The sequence below is a fragment of the Poecilia mexicana genome, unplaced genomic scaffold, assembly GCF_051168715.1.
Source record: "Poecilia mexicana isolate PSO_F unplaced genomic scaffold, ASM5116871v1 scaffold_22, whole genome shotgun sequence".
Lineage (NCBI taxonomy): Eukaryota > Metazoa > Chordata > Actinopteri > Cyprinodontiformes > Poeciliidae > Poecilia > Poecilia mexicana.
In genome coordinates this window covers 1475212-1494654 of record NW_028263391.1, presented here as the reverse complement: position 1 = coordinate 1494654, position 19443 = coordinate 1475212, and the positions used below count along the sequence as shown (strand labels likewise).

The 19443-nt window shown below is 37.8% G+C and overlaps 1 protein-coding gene across 1 annotated transcript in view; it reads right to left on the bottom strand.

Moving 5' to 3' along the window:
* The window catches only part of npas3 (neuronal PAS domain protein 3), a 295135-nt gene that overhangs the window by 45413 nt on the left and 230279 nt on the right, over positions 1-19443 (bottom strand). Inside the window, exon 6 of the mRNA XM_088002562.1 lies at positions 10427-10607. Coding sequence (XP_087858688.1) covers positions 10427-10607 — 181 coding nt within the window. The remainder of the gene's footprint in view (positions 1-10426; positions 10608-19443) is intronic.

The window sequence follows — 19443 nt, the reverse complement described above, 5'->3', positions numbered from 1 at the left end:
TTCTGTATTATTTTTAAGTCCTAAACATTTACTGCTCACTTTACATGCAACACACTGTCAACACTGAGGTCTGAGACTGATCTGGAAATGAGAAGACACACATGAACACGCCTCAAACTTCTGCTCAAATTAAAAATTTCAGTCTTGGACCTTGAAGAGTTCCTGTGTTATCGCTGCGGTGACAGACAGATAGCAGTGAGCCGAGCTTTATTTGCCATGCGGTGCTGTCCTGTCCTCTGCTGTCGTTATCTGAACAGCTCCAGCTTCCATTGTAAACAGCCCCGTCCTCGTTAAGAAGCCTAATTAGAAAACCCTAATAATAATGGCTTTTGATTGGCCATTGTGTACTCCAGATTGCAGTTAGAGTGCTGGATGGTTTAATAGAACTTAACCAAACGGATAATTTTGTTTTAGCATTAATCATCTACTTCTGAGAAGTTCTTTGTTTGGCTCGAGTGGTTTCATTGCTTTTCTGAAAAAACATTCATGATACAAATTTAATTACTTCCAGCACTTTCAGAATTATGACTAATTCTCTCAGTATGTGTGTAGTTGAGAAGATTTGGTGTAGATAAATTATTTAACAGGTCAAAAACAAAAGATTAACCTTTTGAATTTAATCTTTAAGAAAAATCTATATCAAAGCTGGAAACATAGCTAACTCTCCATGTGTACAAAGTGATTTTCAGATTTCTGAAGCACATAGTTTCACTGTGTGGACTACAGGCTGTTCAGTCTGATCAGTACATGGTAATGGTTATTATTTATTGGTGTGACTGAAATGAGTGAGGATTAATAAAAACTACAACCTCTGTAATTTAAACATGAGAACTAAAATGAGGACTGATAAATAACAGAGAGTCATCAGATGATGAACAAATCAAACTTCAGGTCTGTGTGTGGCTAGCATGTCTTTTGGGACACATACTACAGTAATATTCAACACAGTAAATACTTCAAACTTTCTGTGATTTTAAATAATTTTAAACTTGAGAACTACTTTTTCACTCTTGTCTTGTTTCTAAAGGCATAAACAGGAAGTCTGAATTGGTGAAGTGAAATCTGCTGGAGCTCCACCTTTTCATTGATTTTGTATCAACTTTATATCAGATATAATGTTATTGTTTTGACTTAAATAATCAGTTACAAATTAATGAAAACCATACCTTACTATTTGATACCATTTTCCTCCAACAGTGGTAACACACACATTACAACTCTCATCCTAGGTAGACAGTACATGTGTATGGAGTGATAATTATCATTTTTATGAGCTTTTCAGATTTATGCAGTAAAACAAACCAGCATTTTTAATATCATGCAGATTGTTGGTACAATTCTTTCCAGAGTAGCTGTTAATTATGTTTCAAAATTTTCACTAGTTCAAAACACCTGTGTCAGATAAATGATTCATGGTGTGCTCCTGCAGAGAGTCGTGACATATTGATGAGGTAACTCATTTGATCAGCTGTGTTGGAGCAGGGACTCATATAAAACAAACAGGACACTGGCTGTGGAGGCCTGGAGTTGAGCACAGGGGATGGAGTCTTCTGACATCAAGACCAAGACCTTCTGAGACCAGGACAAATGTTTAGAACTTCAATAAATATTTCAGGACATTGTTTCCTGCACACCACAAAATGCAAAACCTAATATAAAAACAGTTAATTACTAAAAGCTACTTTTTGGCAAACTTATGATATTTAGTTTACCATTTTAATTTTAGTTTTAATCCACGCAGGCACACAAATTCCCTCACAGAGAAATCCCTAAACCATCAGCCAGTAAAATCTGTGACCATAAAACATGAAAGGTAAGACTGAATCACCCATCTTAAATAAAACCTAAAGGAATAATATTGGTATTAAACATAAAATTGTAACTCAAAATATTATTGCTGACAGAAATAAATTAACTTAAAATTTGTAAACTGAAACATTTAAAACTCTAAATGTATCAAATAAAACACATTTTTTTGCTGACACTTTTTAGTGGCCCTAACACTAATTGAATATGCTGTACTTGGTTCTTATATTAAAGCAGGTTCTCGTTTGTTTCATTATATTTGTACAGTTTAAAGCATTTGAGATGTTTTCTTAATGCTATCTGGGAACTACAGCTGTAAAGCTACTGAAATTATTCATTACTCAATTAGAGTAGAATTTGGGCATAAAAAATATGCTTTACAATATGAACGTCTACATACCAGACTAAATTAAAACAATATCAAATATTTGACTTTTGTCATGTTTGCAATCCAAGGCACATATTCAAAGCAAATTTAAACTTCTTTCACAATCTAATACCAACACACTTGGACACACACACAAACAGTACACGCACACACACACACACACACACACACACGCACACACGCACACACACACACACACACACACACACACACACACACACACACACGCACACACACACACACACACACACACACACACACAGCCTCACTTAGTTTGTCCTTGGGCAGCAGCAACAGCAGCTGATGGTTGCTCTAAATGACATTAAAAGTAGGTTCTTGTAAACTTGGATAATTATGATAAATGTGAGTGATTATGATGAATTATTCCCCTCCATTGTGCTAATAGTGTAATTAGCAACAATAATCAAAGACTTGTGATGTTGAAATAAGGCAATGCTGCGGACAATTAGACCGCCGAGGGCTAATAACAGGGAACTTATGGTGGTTTTTTTGAGGTCAGATATAACGTCATTCCTGGAAGGACTTTGAAACTGTTTTTTTCTTTTATTGTTTTTGTGTTTCTTGGTAAAATTATAAAATGGTGAACCCACAGCTGATTCTGCATTGTCCTTCAACTCTAAATCACAGGTGTGATTTAACCTGAAACAGGGTAAGCAGATAACACTGATGCTGTAAAATTGTGTATTATGTTTATGACATTTTGTGTTTTCAATTTTTTTGAATTTTGGCTGTAGTGCAGATTTTGTTTTCTTTGTTGTGGGTTGTAATGAAGATTAGGATTATCTTCATCAATAGATGGAAGGTCAAATGTGTTATGAGCCGCATGACAAGCTACTAAGGAGGCAACAAACTGACCAAACCAGGATACTCAGATCTGGCTGGACAACATGCAAAATCTAGAGCTTACACATCTTAAAACAACACTGCTGCTTTTTACACACTATTGTGATTTTCTTGGATAACAAGAGGGATAGTTCCAGCTGCAAGTATGCATGCAATGTGTACGCTCACAGTCCCTGGTTTCTGGGGAAGAATTAGAACATACAAATTTAACACATGTATTTTCCAGGCACATAGTGCCATTTTACAGTGAAATTAAGTAACTATGTGGCCCTCAGTTGTTATGAAAATGCTGTACTTATCAAATCTAACTTGGAAATTTGGCACTTTCAAATTGGCTTCCGTCTCTTTAAGAACACCAACACTAGACGGGGTGTCAGTAACTCCTACTGTTACCGACACTGCCATCAGGACGTCATCACAACAATGCTCCTCATCCCATTTACAACCATTCTTAGGAGCATTGGACTCAGAAACTCAGCAGACTCAACCATCAGGTGTTTGTTAATTGCTTCTGCTAGTCTGTAGGAGCTGAGTGAGGGAGTCGGGGGGTCGGGTAAGTGAGGGCTGCTCTGTGAGGCAGAAGTTCCAAGGAGGAGCTTTGTGAGAGCAAGCGTTTAGGCAGCCCTGAATGGTAGCCATGGGAGATTCAAGGATTTCTCAAACATGCATGAAAGGATCAAAGCACCACTCCAGGTCTGTTTCTGATGACAGAATAACATTATTATGTAAAGCTCAAGACTTCAATTTTATTCAGCCTTAAAAAAAACTTGACTTTCCAACTTATATATTTCCTTTATTAAGCACAACTAGTCATCACTCCGTTATTTTATCATGAATATTACAATTCACCTCAAGTGTCCATATTCAAAGTCGACAGGCAGAGGACAACAGATACATTCTAAGCATCTACCAGACACTGATCTGATAATATGGAATTTTTTTAAGTAGAGAGAAAACAAGTGAAGAGATACAAGAAGTCTTTCTTCCCTTTAGCTTGACTCTGAATTACCCTTATGAGTAATCATTTTCAACCACTCATTCTCGAGAACAGTTGGAGACATCACTGCTCTCAGCCTCAGTTTGACGGATATTAGTCAAATTGCGTCATGTGCTTTTAAAGATGAGTCTCTTTAACTGCAAGAGTGTGTTGGCAAGAGGCGTCAAGCTTCAAAGCAGGTTCTTTCCTCCAAGGTCATCTCATGTTTTAACTTCAATTTTAGCACTTTATGAGTGTGACTATAATTAAAATGATGGGGCCAGCTTTCTGTCATATTACAACAGATCAGCCTGAGAGACAAGCCTGGCTGATAACCTGGGGTTTAAACTGACAGGTGACACTTACATAACAATAACCCACATTTGACTTGTTTAGATGTCAACTGATTTCTGACATTAATTTATTTTCATCTATAGGAAAGAAATTATTCTTAAAGAATAACAAAAAAAATATTATTGTTAAATTATAAGAATAATTTAATTTCTTTAGATGGAAAGAATAATTTCTTTCTGTTAAAAAAGATGAATGGTAAGAGAAAGGCTAGGACAGTTTAATGGGAATAAACAGTTTTTTGCTAACTAAAAATGAGGTAAAATGTAAGTATGGTTTTTAGGAAATGCTTCTTCAATACTAAGGCAGGAAATATGAAAAGTCTTTTACAGATCAATTCATAAAAACACAGAGCAAGAGATGTAGAAGGTTAGCGGGTGCAAAGTAGCAATTTGGTACAACCTGCCAAATAAGTTAAATCAGACTGATGCCAGGGGCCTTACAATAGCAATAGGCCATAATTTATAGACTAAGTAATAAAAAAGTCAAGCTTTGTTATATTAAAGGGATTTGAAGATCAACCAGTGTAAAGATGAACTCAGGTCTTATGTAATTATTGGGACATGGACGACTAGAACAAGTGAAATGCTTCAGAAAAGTGGCTCAGATTTAAAGTTGAAACTGTTTAATATTTGGTTGCAGATCTAAAGACTTGAATGAACTTAGTGTAGCAGACAGAGAGTTAGTGAAATAATACACAGTATTACCAAAAGTACTGAGACACGGCCTCCAGACTTTTCAATTCAGGTCTTCCAATAATGTCTATGCCCACTAGTGTATATGATTCAGCCACTCCACATTGCAGATTGCTTCTTCAAACATTTATGAAAAAGATGGGTTGTTCTAAGGAGGTCAGTGAATTCCAACCTGGTTCCCTTAGTACAATTATACAGTCAGTGCAATGAATATCTCCAAGCTTTACGTTGGATTCAGATTAGCTGAAAAAGAGTTCATGTAGAGCTTCACAGGTCTGACATGTGAACACTTTGCATTTGGATGCAAAGTGTTGGATGCAGAGGTGGAAAGCATGCTGCCAGTTTGGTGGTTGCCAGGACCTTTACATGCAGGCATGCAGGCATCATGCCAGGCTGCATGATGCCTGTTATAATACGATGTGGAAGGGGGATTATAATGTGAGTTTGGGGGATGAGGTTGACTCAAAGTTGCTTTTGACTATTTTTATGACCCTAAAAAAGTGAGAAAAGTTTGGTAACGGCTGTTTCCTATATCACTATGTCTGTGCATTACTGCACAAAGCAAACTTGACTGGCCTTGACAGACCTTACCTGACAGATCAGCCTTGACAATGACTTCACTTATAAAAACAGAACAGCCAAAAATAACTAATAATGCAAAAACTATGAATTATAAATAACCCATAAAAAACCCCTCAAACCGATACACCCAAGAATCGTAACATAAGATTAATGTTGAAAAAACTTTGACTAGAATATTCTGTTGTTCAGTCCTGCATGTGGATGAATTATTAAGAGATTCATTCAATGGACAGTGTGGATTCTGTTTCGACTAAGCATCTATGATACATAAAGCATCATAGGAAGCATAGACTCTCAATCAATCCAATTCTTATTCATACTGTCTTTATGTGGCCTTAGTGTTTCTACTCTTCATCTATGACTTTTCACTTTTTTCGCTCTGCACTGATAACTAAATAGTGTTTGTGACATTTTCTTTCTGTTGGACTAATTCTGGGTGTTCTCTGAGCTTATTGTGCTCCAAGTGATCAGCATAGAAACATGAAAAGGCTGACTATGCAGTTATCAAATCAGTTTACCGCTGTTGCTTCAGTTGGAGTCACCAAGTTATCACAGTGACGTGTTTTCCCTGTTATTGGGGGCAGTGCTCAGACTGGAGTTGGGTTTTAGCAGTAGGACAGAGGATAGTGATAATAGTTAGATGAATTTGATTTCTGATTAAGTTAGCTACTTTACAGATTACTTTATTTTAAAAGAAATTAAGTTAGATAAGTACTTTGTTCAGCAGCCTCTATATAAAAATGACAAGTAGGGCGAGTCAGGATTGTTTAGGGACTGCATTTCCTCTACTACATCCGGTATATACCCCCATAGCAGTACTAAAAGATTCTTTGCAGTTGTTATAACATCACCTTCCTAAAATAATGGTCTATGTCAGTTTCTTTAGCCAAAAGTTATTTTGGCAAAAAAAAAAAAAAAGAAGAAAAAAGATTAAAAATATAGATATATTTCACGTTAGGCAAAAAATGACTTAGACCATTATTTTAGGAAGGTGACGATAAGTTATTTTCATACTGTAAGAGTTGAGAGGAAAAAAAAAGAGTTACAATTGACAGTTAATCAGCAATCAGCTAGTAAACCTATTCTGTGATTGATTGTCCTCCACCAGGGGGTTTTCATGCTCTGTCCTCATTGCGTTAAATTGCTGGATAAAAAAATCACTCTCGTTTTTCTGTCTTCCCTATTTTCAAGGGTGTAACAATAACACTTTGTCTCCAGTACAGAAAGAACAACGAACCTTGATATTCATCTTTAGCGACAGAAACTCTAAATATTACCCGTATTTCCAGCTAGAAAACACACATCTCTCCATGTGACTGGCTTCTCACATGGACCAGATGTAACTACCTGAAACACAAGAGGGAAACAATTTTTTTACCAAGTCAGTGACAATTGTAGCTGGATGAGTTGGAGGACTAACTTTAATCTGATTACAGGATTGGAAATAGTAACGTGTTAGATTATTGAAAAAATGGTTTAGATTAGAGTAAGGCCAAACCACAGGATTGGTTTATGTTGGAACCAATCCTCTCAGTGTTTTTGGCAGTATTATGTACGTGCATGATGTAGTCATGAGGAGACCCATCAGCTGGACTAAATTTCACCAACAAATGTGTGCTGGACCTTCAAAAGCAGTCTAGGAAATGACAAATAACTAGACAATGCCATGTTATCTTTTAGTGAACCTGTATGTAGAGTAGTCCATTCCATGTAGGCTTTTAATTGACCTGTCCAGGTCTGAACACCACTGATCAGCCCAGTCCAATGACCCTGCAGTTATGGATGGATAGGTGAAAACGATCGTCCTTGTATTAGACTTTGCTAAATGCAAATGTGACAGATTACCTTGCAACTGAACAATAGCCACAACTTCCTAGTATGTCCTCTCTAAATATCCAAGTAACATAATTTGTACCTTTATGTTTTGGAAAGGCATGATATCAATCAACTAAGGGAAAACCAGTGTGCTTTTTCCTTGTTGTTGACACAACTTCCGATATTTGAAGTTATCTTTTCAGGTTGAATGTGTGGTTGAGTTGTCAGTTTGCAACAGATCTACTGCTAGTTACAAGCAGCACAGATTTATTCACTCAGCTGGCTCCATGCCCTCAATGCAGATTTGCATTAAATACCACACACATGAATCCTAATTGCCTTTCTTCCTCTGACTGGTCAGAGTGTCATTAGGGATCACTCTTTCACATTCCTGCATGTCTGCCTGAGACCTCTTTCTCCCTTCCCTGCCTTTTCATGCAGACAAATTAACATTGCTAAACACTCATGCTCATTGGAACATGTCGCTCCATCCCCTGCCTCTCTTCTTTACTGACTCTAGACAAATTAACAATGGAGAGCAAACATGTTTCTCCTGGCGACTTCTGTCTTTCTCCTTCCTTTGGTCAAGTCAATGTTAGTAATCACTGAGATATCCAAACTAAACCCTTTTCTTCTTTTGCTTCTTCAGTTTTTTTTTTTAAATGTTTTTCCACCTTTAGGGCAAATCCAAAGTGAAAAAAAGTCTTTGCTTTCATTTTCTCTCAGACAAATTGACACTGATGACCACATAGATGTCCCCTTAGCCTCACTATCTATCTTTAGTTTAGTGCATGGGGAGGCTTTGTTAGAGGTTTGCACAGTCAAAGGGAAAAAAAGAACAAAAAACCCTAAAATGTGGACCTCCAATAGACTCCAATTAATTTAAAAATCTTCCACCCACACAGATACACACACATACACACGCACACACACCCATCACCAGCCCCAATCAGCCCAGAATAAATCCGCGGCAGATCTAATTACTGTGCCGTCTCCGAAGACCCTGGTCGCCGCAAAGCCAATCTTCAACTCCTTGTTTGAACAGGCTGATGAACTAAGGGACTTGATGGATATCAAGTCATTTTGTTTAATTTATAAATGGATTTCCCCCTAATGCTTAAATTATCATCAGCATGAGAGACAGAGTGAGGGCACAATGAAAAGCATTTGGAAGGTAAAAAGTCTTGAACATGTGGTGCAGTGGAAGATGAGGGGATAGATAAATGAAGGAATGGAAGAGACAGGACAAAGAATTCCATGGAGAATTGTGAGCCCTTCCACTCTAGAACAATAAAAGTGTTGCATTACAAAATACAGCATTGAATAAGGAGATATTAGAAAGCAAGCATTGGAGAACTTTTTCAAAGTTAGATTAAGGGCAGATGCTGTAGAAATGAAAAAGTAAATCCACCACAGCGGCACCACTCAAGTTGTTTAGTGAGTAAAGCAGGTGTGGAGGTGGGATGCACATGGCAAAGTTGTTACGGCCTTTCTGGACAAAACTAAAGGAGAACACAGAATAATCTGTTAATCAACTTATTCTAATCTAAACAGAGGAGGAAGTAGTTTCCTGCTGATGAAAGAAAGAAAACAAGGTGAAGTAAACTGTAACCAGAACCACCGTTCTCTATTCCTATCAATCACACATCCCATAATATCTGCAGTTTGATTCGCCCTGTGGTTACAACAAGCAACAAAATGGAGCTGGAAAATGTTTAAAAAACACAAAAAATGGGGGGAAATACCCTACTATGCCAGTAGAGCAAAGTCAGAGGTCTGCAAGGATTTTAAATGGTACCAGTATAAAAGAACGTCAACTTTACTTCAGATTCAATACTCTAATTAAAGTTAACCAGTCGGGTCAGATCGGGATCAGAAACAATGTCTATGGTCTCGGACCGGGTTGGGTTGGATTTTCTAGGTCAAATCTAAACTCTATCAGGTGTTCTCTGCATTGCCCTGCAAAGGACTGGAAACTGGTTGATGTGCCCCACGGAGGATGATGCTGCATGACAACATATAGATCAGCTGTGTTGCTCAGAGGTAATGGATACATAGCACAATTCTTAAGTCTTCTTGTACAAAAAAAAAAAAAAAAAAAAAAAAAAAAATATATATATATATATATATATATATATATATATACTGCTCAAAAAAATAAAGGGAACATTTCACTTTAATTTTGTGTGTGGTTCCAAATCCAGGCCTCCATTGGTTAATAAATTTGATTTCCATTGATGATTTTTGTGTGATTTTGTTGTCAGCACATTCACCTTTGTACAGAACAAAGTATTCAATGAGAATATTTCATTCATTCAGATCTAGGATGTGTTATTTGAGTGTTCCCTTTATTTTTTTGAGCAGTGTATATTGTTTCCTTTACATTTGTTACATTATAAGAGTAAAAATTGAGAAATCGATACATTTTGTAAGACAATTTAAGGAAGAGCTTAAAAGGTGGAAAGCTTGTTTTGAATCTTCTATATCTACAATCGTTTAAAACAGGCTGGTGTTTCCTCTGGGCCTTAATGACTGACTTTTGCAAAAGTTTTTCTGGCCCTAATTAGTTTTCAGTAGAAGTTCAATACGAAGGAGGGCAGAGAAAAGAAGAGAGACATGCAGTGAATGGCTGAAATTTGAAACTGGGACGACTGCATCAAGGAAAGTAGCTTCCATTAATGGTGCACCTGCTCTGAGCACCTGGCTGGCTTTTACTCTATAGAAGTTGGAAATCATGACTACTGACAAAAAAAAAAAAAAAAAAAAAGAAAAAAAAGACTCCGACTCTGTTCATACATGAATTAACAGTTGATCTGATTCACCCCTTTGGATCTTTTGACAAAGGGAGCACAAAAATGTCAACATAGGTGAATAGATTATCGATATAGATCATCATTTTATTTTTATTAAAATATTTTGTGAGGTTATTTAAAGTCTCAGATCTCCTACCTGGTTCAGGCGTCTCAGAGTGCGATGATGATGACGCTGAGGACGCTCCATCTTCACTGACCGCTCCCTGGGACAGAGACATGCCTCTCCCCGGAGGAAGCTTCATGCCCAGCTGCTCTGCCATCTCCACGTGGTCACCAGGGTGGACGTAGTCAAACACACTGCTTCCTGTTAGCTCCACCTGCAAAACAACAAATAATCAAGATGTTGCCATTTGTCCATCGAATGTTGCATTACACCTTTTTTTCTTTTGTCTCTGAATCTGTCTCAGTTCATTTGTAGCCTACGTCATTTTTCACTCAACACTACTTGCTTTCTATTCTGGTGGATTGTATCTCCTAAAATAAAAGGGAGGTTTTTGTAATGAAGGCAAGAAGATTTTGTACATCCTTTTGTTGATTAAAATCTTGAAATGTCAAAAAACAAATAGCTTCTATTTGTGCAGGACTATTGGGCAATCAGCAGTTACTGATTTTAAGGCATGTTGAGAAAACATTTTGCCCAGATCTGATTTAGAGCTCAATTTTCTCAGTCATGCAGTACATCCAATATAGACTTTGTTAAGGTTTGTGGTGGCTGGGTATGCTTCTCTAAAGCAGTCTAAATTAGACGTGTATTTCTATGAATCTGAAATGTTTTAAAAGGTACATTTTCTGCTTTTAGCTTCATTGTTAGTCATTTTTTGCTTGTCTCCTGCAGCTCCGAGTGCAAATGTTAAACATTTGCTTTTCAAAGACTGCATATACAGTTGTGGTCAAAAGTTTACATACACTTGTAAAAAAACATAATGTTATGGCTGTCTTGAGTTTTCAATAAGTTCTACAACTCTTATTATTCTGTGATAGAGTGATCGGAACACATACATGTTTGTCACAAAAAACAGTCATAAAATTTGGTTCTTTCATAAATTTATTATGGGTCTGCTGAAAATGTCACCAAATCTGCTGGGTCAAAAATATAGATACAGCAACAAAATTTGTCAATTTTGGTGATGTAGCGAGTTGTGTCAATCAAATTAGCTTCATGTCATGGCCTCTTCACTTCTTGTAAGTGATTCTGATTGACTACAGCTGTTGACTTCTCATGAGCCCATTTAAATAGGGCTCATTTGACCCAGTGATTAGACTCAGCTACAAAAGCTACAATGGGAAAGTCAAAGGAACTCAGTGTGGATCTGAAAAAGCGAATTATTGACTTGAACAAGTCAGGGAGGTCACTTGGAGCCATTTCAAAGCAGCTACAGGTCCCAAGAGCAACTGTGCAGACAATTATACGCAAGTATAAAGTGCATGGAACAGTTGTGTCACTGCCACGATCAGGAAGAAAACGCAAGCTATCACATGCTGCCGAGAGGAGATTGGTCAGGATGGTCAAGAGTCAACCAAGAATCACCAAGAAGCAGGTCTGCAAGGATTTGGAAGCTGATGGAACACAGGTGTCAGTCTCCACAGTCAAGCGTGTTTTACATCGCCATGGACTGAGAGGCTGCCGTGCAAGAAAGAAGCCCTTGCTCCAGAAAAGGCACCTTAAGACTCGGCTGAAGTTTGCTGCTGATCACATGGACAAAGATAAAACCTTCTGGAGGAAAGTTCTCTGGTCAGACGAAACAAAAATTGAGCTGTTTGGCCACAACACCCAGCAATATGTTTGGAGGAGAAAAGGTGAGGCCTTTAATCCCAGGAACACCATGCCTACTGTCAAGCATGGTGGTGGTAGTATTATGCTCTGGGGATGTTTTGCTGCCAGTGGAACTGGTTCTTTGCAGAAAGTAAATGGGATAATGAAGAAGGAGGATTACCTCCAAATTCTGCAGGAAAACTTAAAACCATCAGCCCGAAGGTTGGGTCTTAGGCGCAGTTGGGTGTTCCAACAAGACAATGACCCAAAACACACATCAAAAGTGGTAAAGGAATGGCTAAACCAGGCTAGAATTAAGGTTTTAGAATGGCCTTCCCAAAGTCCTGACTTAAACCCCATTGAGAACATGTGGACAGTGCTAAAGAAACAGGTTCATGCAAGAAAACCATCACATTTAGCTGAACTGCACCAATTCTGTCAAGAAGAGTGGTCAAACATTCGACCTGAAGCTTGCCAGGAGCTTGTGGATGGCTACCAAAAGCGCCTAGTTGCCGTGAAAATGGCCAAGGGACATGTAACCAAATACTAATGTTGCTGTATCTATATTTTTGACCCAGCAGATTTGGTGACATTTTCAGCAGACCCATAATAAATTTATGAAAGAACCAAATTTTATGACTGTTTTTTGTGACAAACATGTATGTGTTCCGATCACTCTATCACAGAAAAATAAGAGTTGTAGAACTTATTGAAAACTCAAGACAGCCATAACATTATGTTTTTTTACAAGTGTATGTAAACTTTTGACCACAACTGTATATGTAGCTATGTGGTCTTTGGGAGAAGAAATGTGGTCAACCTTTTATATTAAATATTAGAAAAGATATTAATATCTTGAAATTGTTTCTTTTTCTTTTTAACCTTATTAATTTTAAGTCTGTCAAGGGGACAATTTGAAATGTTCATTACTGCACAATGTATGGAAATAAATAAATAAATGAAACAAAATGAAAACAAAAATGAGTCCAGTTTTAGCCTTACAGTTGCTAACAGAGATGCGAGAACTGGCGTTATCTCCTCTCCCTTATCCCATTTATTCATCTCTTCCTTTCATCCTCATCTAATCTGTCCCTTTACAGAGATGGACAATCGGCTGCGTTTTGTCATTTTCATGAAAACTGAATACATAGTCTTCTTTTCACTATGAAAATTCAGAGTTCCTTCATGCTAAAGTCTCTCATTAGTCATGATAGAAGCGGATTTGTCTTTGTTAATTGGGGATGAGGAGAGGGAGCATAAACAAAATGAAGTCTCATTCCATAATCAGCTTCCACACACAGGTGTGTATTCAACATAACAAACCTGCAACACACACACAAGAAGGTGCATGTTCTGGTCACAGTTATGTGGTGTAATATCCATGAACCTGCACACACACGGGAAAACATGGTTTCCAATAATATCCTCTGAGGTTTTATTGGAGGTGTGTTCTGTCATTTGTAGCATATCAAAAAGGTTGTACACATTTATTTCCATGTGTTAATCTGGTTATGTATGTGTGTGTGTGTGTGTGTGTGTGTGTGTGTGTGTGTGTGTGTGTGTGTGTGTGTGTGTGTGTGTGTGTGTGTGTGTGTGCTTTTTGGGGTGTCCACTGGGACAAAGGGGATTATATGGATGTAATCCTTGTAATAAAAATTACCTTTAAGGCAATTTATTTCCCTCATAAAGTCTCATGTGAAACAGAAAGTAATGATTAAGAAATGACACTGATAGCTGAACCACATGAGCTCACACATACCAGAGTTACTATTTACGTTACACTGCTAATTGGATCAGCTTTGTGACAAGATGACTTTTCTTATATTAAATTTAACTTGGCTAATCTACTTAACCAGTGTTGCACATTTTACTTGTTTCAAAAGCACATAAACTGTGCTTTTCTTATCTAGGTAATAGATAACTCAGTTAAATAATGATCTGTTTAATCGTGGGTATTGTAGTAAACCACTTCAGACTGGGCTAGGTCACCTCACTGCTGCACCACAATCCACAGAGCGCAAAGTCCGCCATGATGTGAGATCATACAGCCCATAGGAGCTTACCTGTAGGTAAGCTATTACCAAGCTGTTACCATGGAAACAAATTCAAATCCTAAATGATTCATCTGTCATCTAAACAAAAGTGTTGTGACCAAACTGGGCAGTAGTTAAACACTTGCGACATCAGCACAATAACTTGTCACTGTTTTTTTTTTTTTTTTTTTCAGAAAAGCGACATATTTGACACACTGTGAGCCCTGCGTTTTTTTGTCATTTGTTTTAATTGCAACATATTTGCAAGGTTGGAGGAAAGGAATGTCGGTCAACATATCTGACAATTTTAAGCTTTTTGTCAGACAATATCAATTTGCGTCAGTAATGTATGACATGTTTTCACAAACGCTGTACTTAGCATAAATACTATGGAAGAGCTAAGCAGTCAACAGAACAGGCACAATAAATGACTCACTAATACCTTGAAAGAGTTATACAGTTATGGAACTGTAGCTTCTCTGTGATTTACTGTGATTCCCCTTTAAGAAAACATGCAATTAAAAATTAACTTTACATTGGTGAAAACGATTGCTTTGGTGTTTCTGCACAAGTAGAGACTTGTGTTCACAGCACCTCCTGCCTGTGTGTTACATACAAGCTTCTAGCACTTCAGGTGCTATGACAGATCTATGTTCCATTTGAATGCACATACTTCAGATTAAACTAATAGATACATGGTGGACCCTGAAATAAACTCTCCTGTCTTCAAGCCAAGTCTGGTCTAAACAAAAGGTTTGTTCCATTAACTCAGACAGACAGCTCCAGAAATGATGACAATCAACAATGGCAGCTCGTGTTCCCTGACTGCTTTCCTGTGGTTCCATCAAGTTCGTGTGTTTAATTGAAGTTCACTTGAGACTTTGATGGACAGATGCTCCTTTCGATCACCTGGAAGGATTTATTGAAAATGCCAGCCCTTTTCTCACATGATCTCCACAGAGAACATTCCAGGTGTTTCAGTGAAACAAACCATCTGCCACATCAGCTCACAACAGACAGTGGAAACTTCAGACAGCACTGGGAGGAGCAAAGTAACTTTCCTGTGATTAAATCCGTGCCAGACAATCGGTGACTAAAGAACAAGATGTTTTCATCTTTGTTTTTGCTGCTGACCCAGATCAGCTGCTTTCTCCAAAATACAGGTCAAAGCAGTGATCCTACATCTTGCCTACAAGAATATGACACATCAACATGTCTTCAGAAAAGCGCTTAGCTTAATTTAATATTTTTCTTTTTTTTTTTTTTTAAGGGGGAAAGAAAATACTTCGAAGTGCTAAACAAATGATAAAACAACAAATAGATTAAACTTGATTTTCTCAATCTTTAGTCAGAAATTGGGAAAAAGAAGAAAAAACAGAATAGTTTGGGGGATATCTAAGGTTCAGTAAGGGAGAGCTAGAAATGAAATGTTTGCCAAACATTGGTGCACCTTCTTCCACCAGCAAAACCTCCACAGTCTCATTGATATATCAACCCTCTGTCCAGGATCAACTGCAGCTGCTACTAGCTTGTTGCTATCTTGGCTGAAAACTGAATTCTTAGATTTGAGTGAGGGACGTCCTGCATCTGGGCACAGTGTGGACTTGAGCTGGTCCTTCGACAATCTAAAACTAGCTGGATCCCTGTTTCCAGCAGTCATTGGGCGAGGAACTCTGTTCAGGTCGCCAGTCCATCACAGGAGAAAACAGAGACAACGGACAGACCACCATGTATGCACATACTCACACATTAAGGCAGTAACAAATAAACCTACATTCATAAATTTGGACAGTTGAAGGAACCTTGAGCATGTCAAAGAGAGCATACAAACTCCATTCCAGCTGCTTTGTTTTCAGCTACGTTTACCTGCTCGGCTCTTTACCTGAACATTTGAGCAACGTTTTCACTTTAAAAGTCGTGCTAAAGTCAGAACTGCTTCTGTGCCTGCATAGCTCTATGATTACAGGATCATCTGCAGCCTTAGCAGTGATGCTGTTCCTGGAAAATTCAGAAGTATATGAAACAATGGCACGCCACATCAGCTGTTCATGCTCTGGGTTTCTCTTTGCTCAATCCAATAAAACCTTTTCACATTAAATATTGCCCATGAAATATTGAAGTTTAATATCCCTACTCTATCCGAGGTCCTTCAGCCCAAAAGTTTCAAAGTTTCGAGTTTCACATGCACACACCCACAAACACATGCCTGCAAAAAATAAATACACATATACATAGTCAAAATTAATTCTGATTCTTCACAATTTCAATAAAATAACAAATTCCTAATGACTTTCTTTAATAACAGTCACTGCCCAGTCCCCTGCCAAATCACATCAACCTGCTGCCTGGCAGATGGCAAAGAAAACATCAACAATTTGACTGTGAAAGCTAAAATTCTGTCCTGAAACACAACAAGAAGAAAAAATGAAACACGTGAAAAGTGAAGCGAGAAATTCTCATTAATCACTCTCACTCTCTATCATAGTTTAATTAATGTAAAAACATTTTAAAGCTTAACACACGAGCACAAACCCACATACCTCAAAACAGTGAAAAACCTCTGTGTGACTTTGCAAAGTACTAATCAAATAAATTGATGTTGGCTCGCAGGTTTCAGAATTAATTATAGCATTAAACATTAGCTAAGTGGGGTAATATTCCAAGTTTGATAGTGCATAATTACTCTGCTGTTAATGATTCATGGAACATCGTCCTTTAAAGCAAAGAAATGAGGAGAAACAACCGACAAAAGATGAACTGTGAAAAATCTTCACACAATAACTTTATGTCCTCAAATACTGAAGATTCCACAGACTTCAGGAAATGTGGAGTAATCTCATTCATCTTTTCAATTACAAGGCAAATATTCACAAAGTGTTTAGAATGTGCTGCATTCATCACAAAAAGGGTAAAAATTTCACCAAAACAACAAAATTCTCATCTTACAAGAATGCAATAAACTTTAAAGGAGAGTTATTATGTATTTCCCAGGTACATAAAGCCATAACCCTAACCCTACCCTATGACGCAATCAAATAACTATGTTGATCTTCTGTTGTTATACAAATTCTGAGTCTGTCAAACATGACTTAAAAGGAATTTGACACCTTGTAATGGGTCTCTGTCTCTTTAAGAAGGTCCTGCTCTGTCACTCTGCCTTCAGCACATCATCACATCGATGCTTCTCATTATCCCGTTCATAAACATTCTTATGGTGTGTTGCTCTCAGAGGTAAGACTTGATGATAAGCTCAGCAGACACTCAGCTCCACCAGATGTTTGCTAAGTGCTGCTGCTGCTAGTTTGGAGGAGCTGAGAGGCAGAGGGGCTGGACACATGCATCAAAGAATCAAAGAATAACTCCACGTATTTCTTTGATGAAGGAATAACATTATAACATATGACATAAAGCTTAAAAAAGTCATTTTTACAAAATATTAAAACATAATAAATAATAATTGAAGTAATTTCTCACAAGACGTATAGAGGGACATCCAACGGGAATTAAATGCACAGTTTCAGTAAATGTCAGTGTCAAGCTGACATTTACCGAACAAGCTACAACTATGAGTAACGTGTGTGTGAAGATTAAACTAACCACCTGATGACATCACGGCGGTATCATCAGTCATGAATAATAATGACGCTGTAGAGTCAATAACTGCATGTGTTCACACAGACAGACACACACACACGCACACACACACACGCATACGCACATCCCATATCTAAGACACTTTTCTTGTCAACTGCTCAAAGAATGAAAAATGGTCAGTCCATTATGAACTGTGTGTGTGTGTGTGTGTGTTTGTTTGTGTTTGTGTACATATAGGTGTGTCCACCAAGTTGATACATTTTGATTTATTAGGCAGAGCAGAACACAGAACACTCAGACAATCACATCATTGAGCCAAGAAAGAGAGGTGACTATAAAGAGGGGAAACCTGCACATTAAGTCACTCAGGAAGGACGGAGGTGTTTATCTCTGCTGCTGTTTTAGACCATATTTTATTCTAATCTGTGGCAAAAATATGCAAGAATGCAACAAGTGTGTGTGTGTGTGTGTGTGTGTGTGTGTGTGTGTGTGTGTGTGTGTGTGTGTGTGTGTGTGTGTGTGTGTATGTGCGTGCGTGCATGCGTGTGCGTGTGTATATCAAAACAGCCCTTTCAGTGAGACAGGGGAGCACCCACCTCCACGTCCTGGAGAAATACTATCTCTCAACCTTTAGATGAAACCTTTCATTAACCATCAAATGCTTCTATTCCCTCATCAACATGTAATATAGAGGCCTGGTAACGAGCTGCTGATTTGATCTAGGTGTGTTGGAGAAGGGATGCATCCAAAAGTTGCAGGATGGTAGTTCTCCAGGACTGGACTCTGCAGAAAGCCATGTGAGCAGAAGAAGAGAAAATGACTTGGATTCACACAGTTTAACAGAAAGTAACTAAGTTAGATTACAAGTTACTTTATTAGTTACTTTCAGCAGCTGATGAACAGCAATAATATTAAATAATATTCTGAATTGTTGAAAGGATTTGTATCTCAAAATATTTTCACATGCAAAAACGGCCCAGTCAAAGTCCAGGCCTATATGGAATTGAGAATCTGTGGCAATATATGACAAATGATGGTTGAAGCAGAGGAGTCCACATAGATTTTATTCTGTTCAAAACTGGTAGACACCCCCTAGAGACTTGTAGCTGTAACTGCAGTGACAGGTGTTCTACTAAGTATTAAATCAGGGGAAATGAATATCAATGCATGACACAGATTGGATGTGTGAATATTTTGGAAACCATGAATCATTTTCACCCAGGTTTGTAGCCAGAAAACATTATAATTTGCGGTAGAAAGGAGCATGAATACTTTGGAAGACTGTGCAGACAACAGAAGACGTTTCTTGCAGGAAAGATGAATATAAAAAGTAAAGCTGTACAGTGTGGAGGCCAGGCTGGGCAGTTCCACACATCATGATTCAATACGGTTATATCAGTCAGCTTTCTAGTTTTATTTACATAAATTGTTTCTAGATTCTTTATGATATGTCTCTTCAGTAGTAGCATGTTACTTGTTATCTCTGTATAGCCAGCAATAACAGTTTTTTCTGTCTTTTTTAGCCAACTTGAACAACGAAATATTGAACTTTGTGTGCATCTGTAATGGAATAAACAAACCTTTTCAAAGCTGTAATAAATCACTCCACACTGAGGAGCCTGTGCGTATCTGTTTGTGTGCTTTGTGTGGTCTAAACCCCCGGAGAGGGAAGAGGTAAGAGATCCTTCACCAAGATCAATACACATTCACACATCCTTTGCCTCCATGTCCCAAAGCACTAAAGCTTGTTCAACTTGATGATTTGTTAAAGCA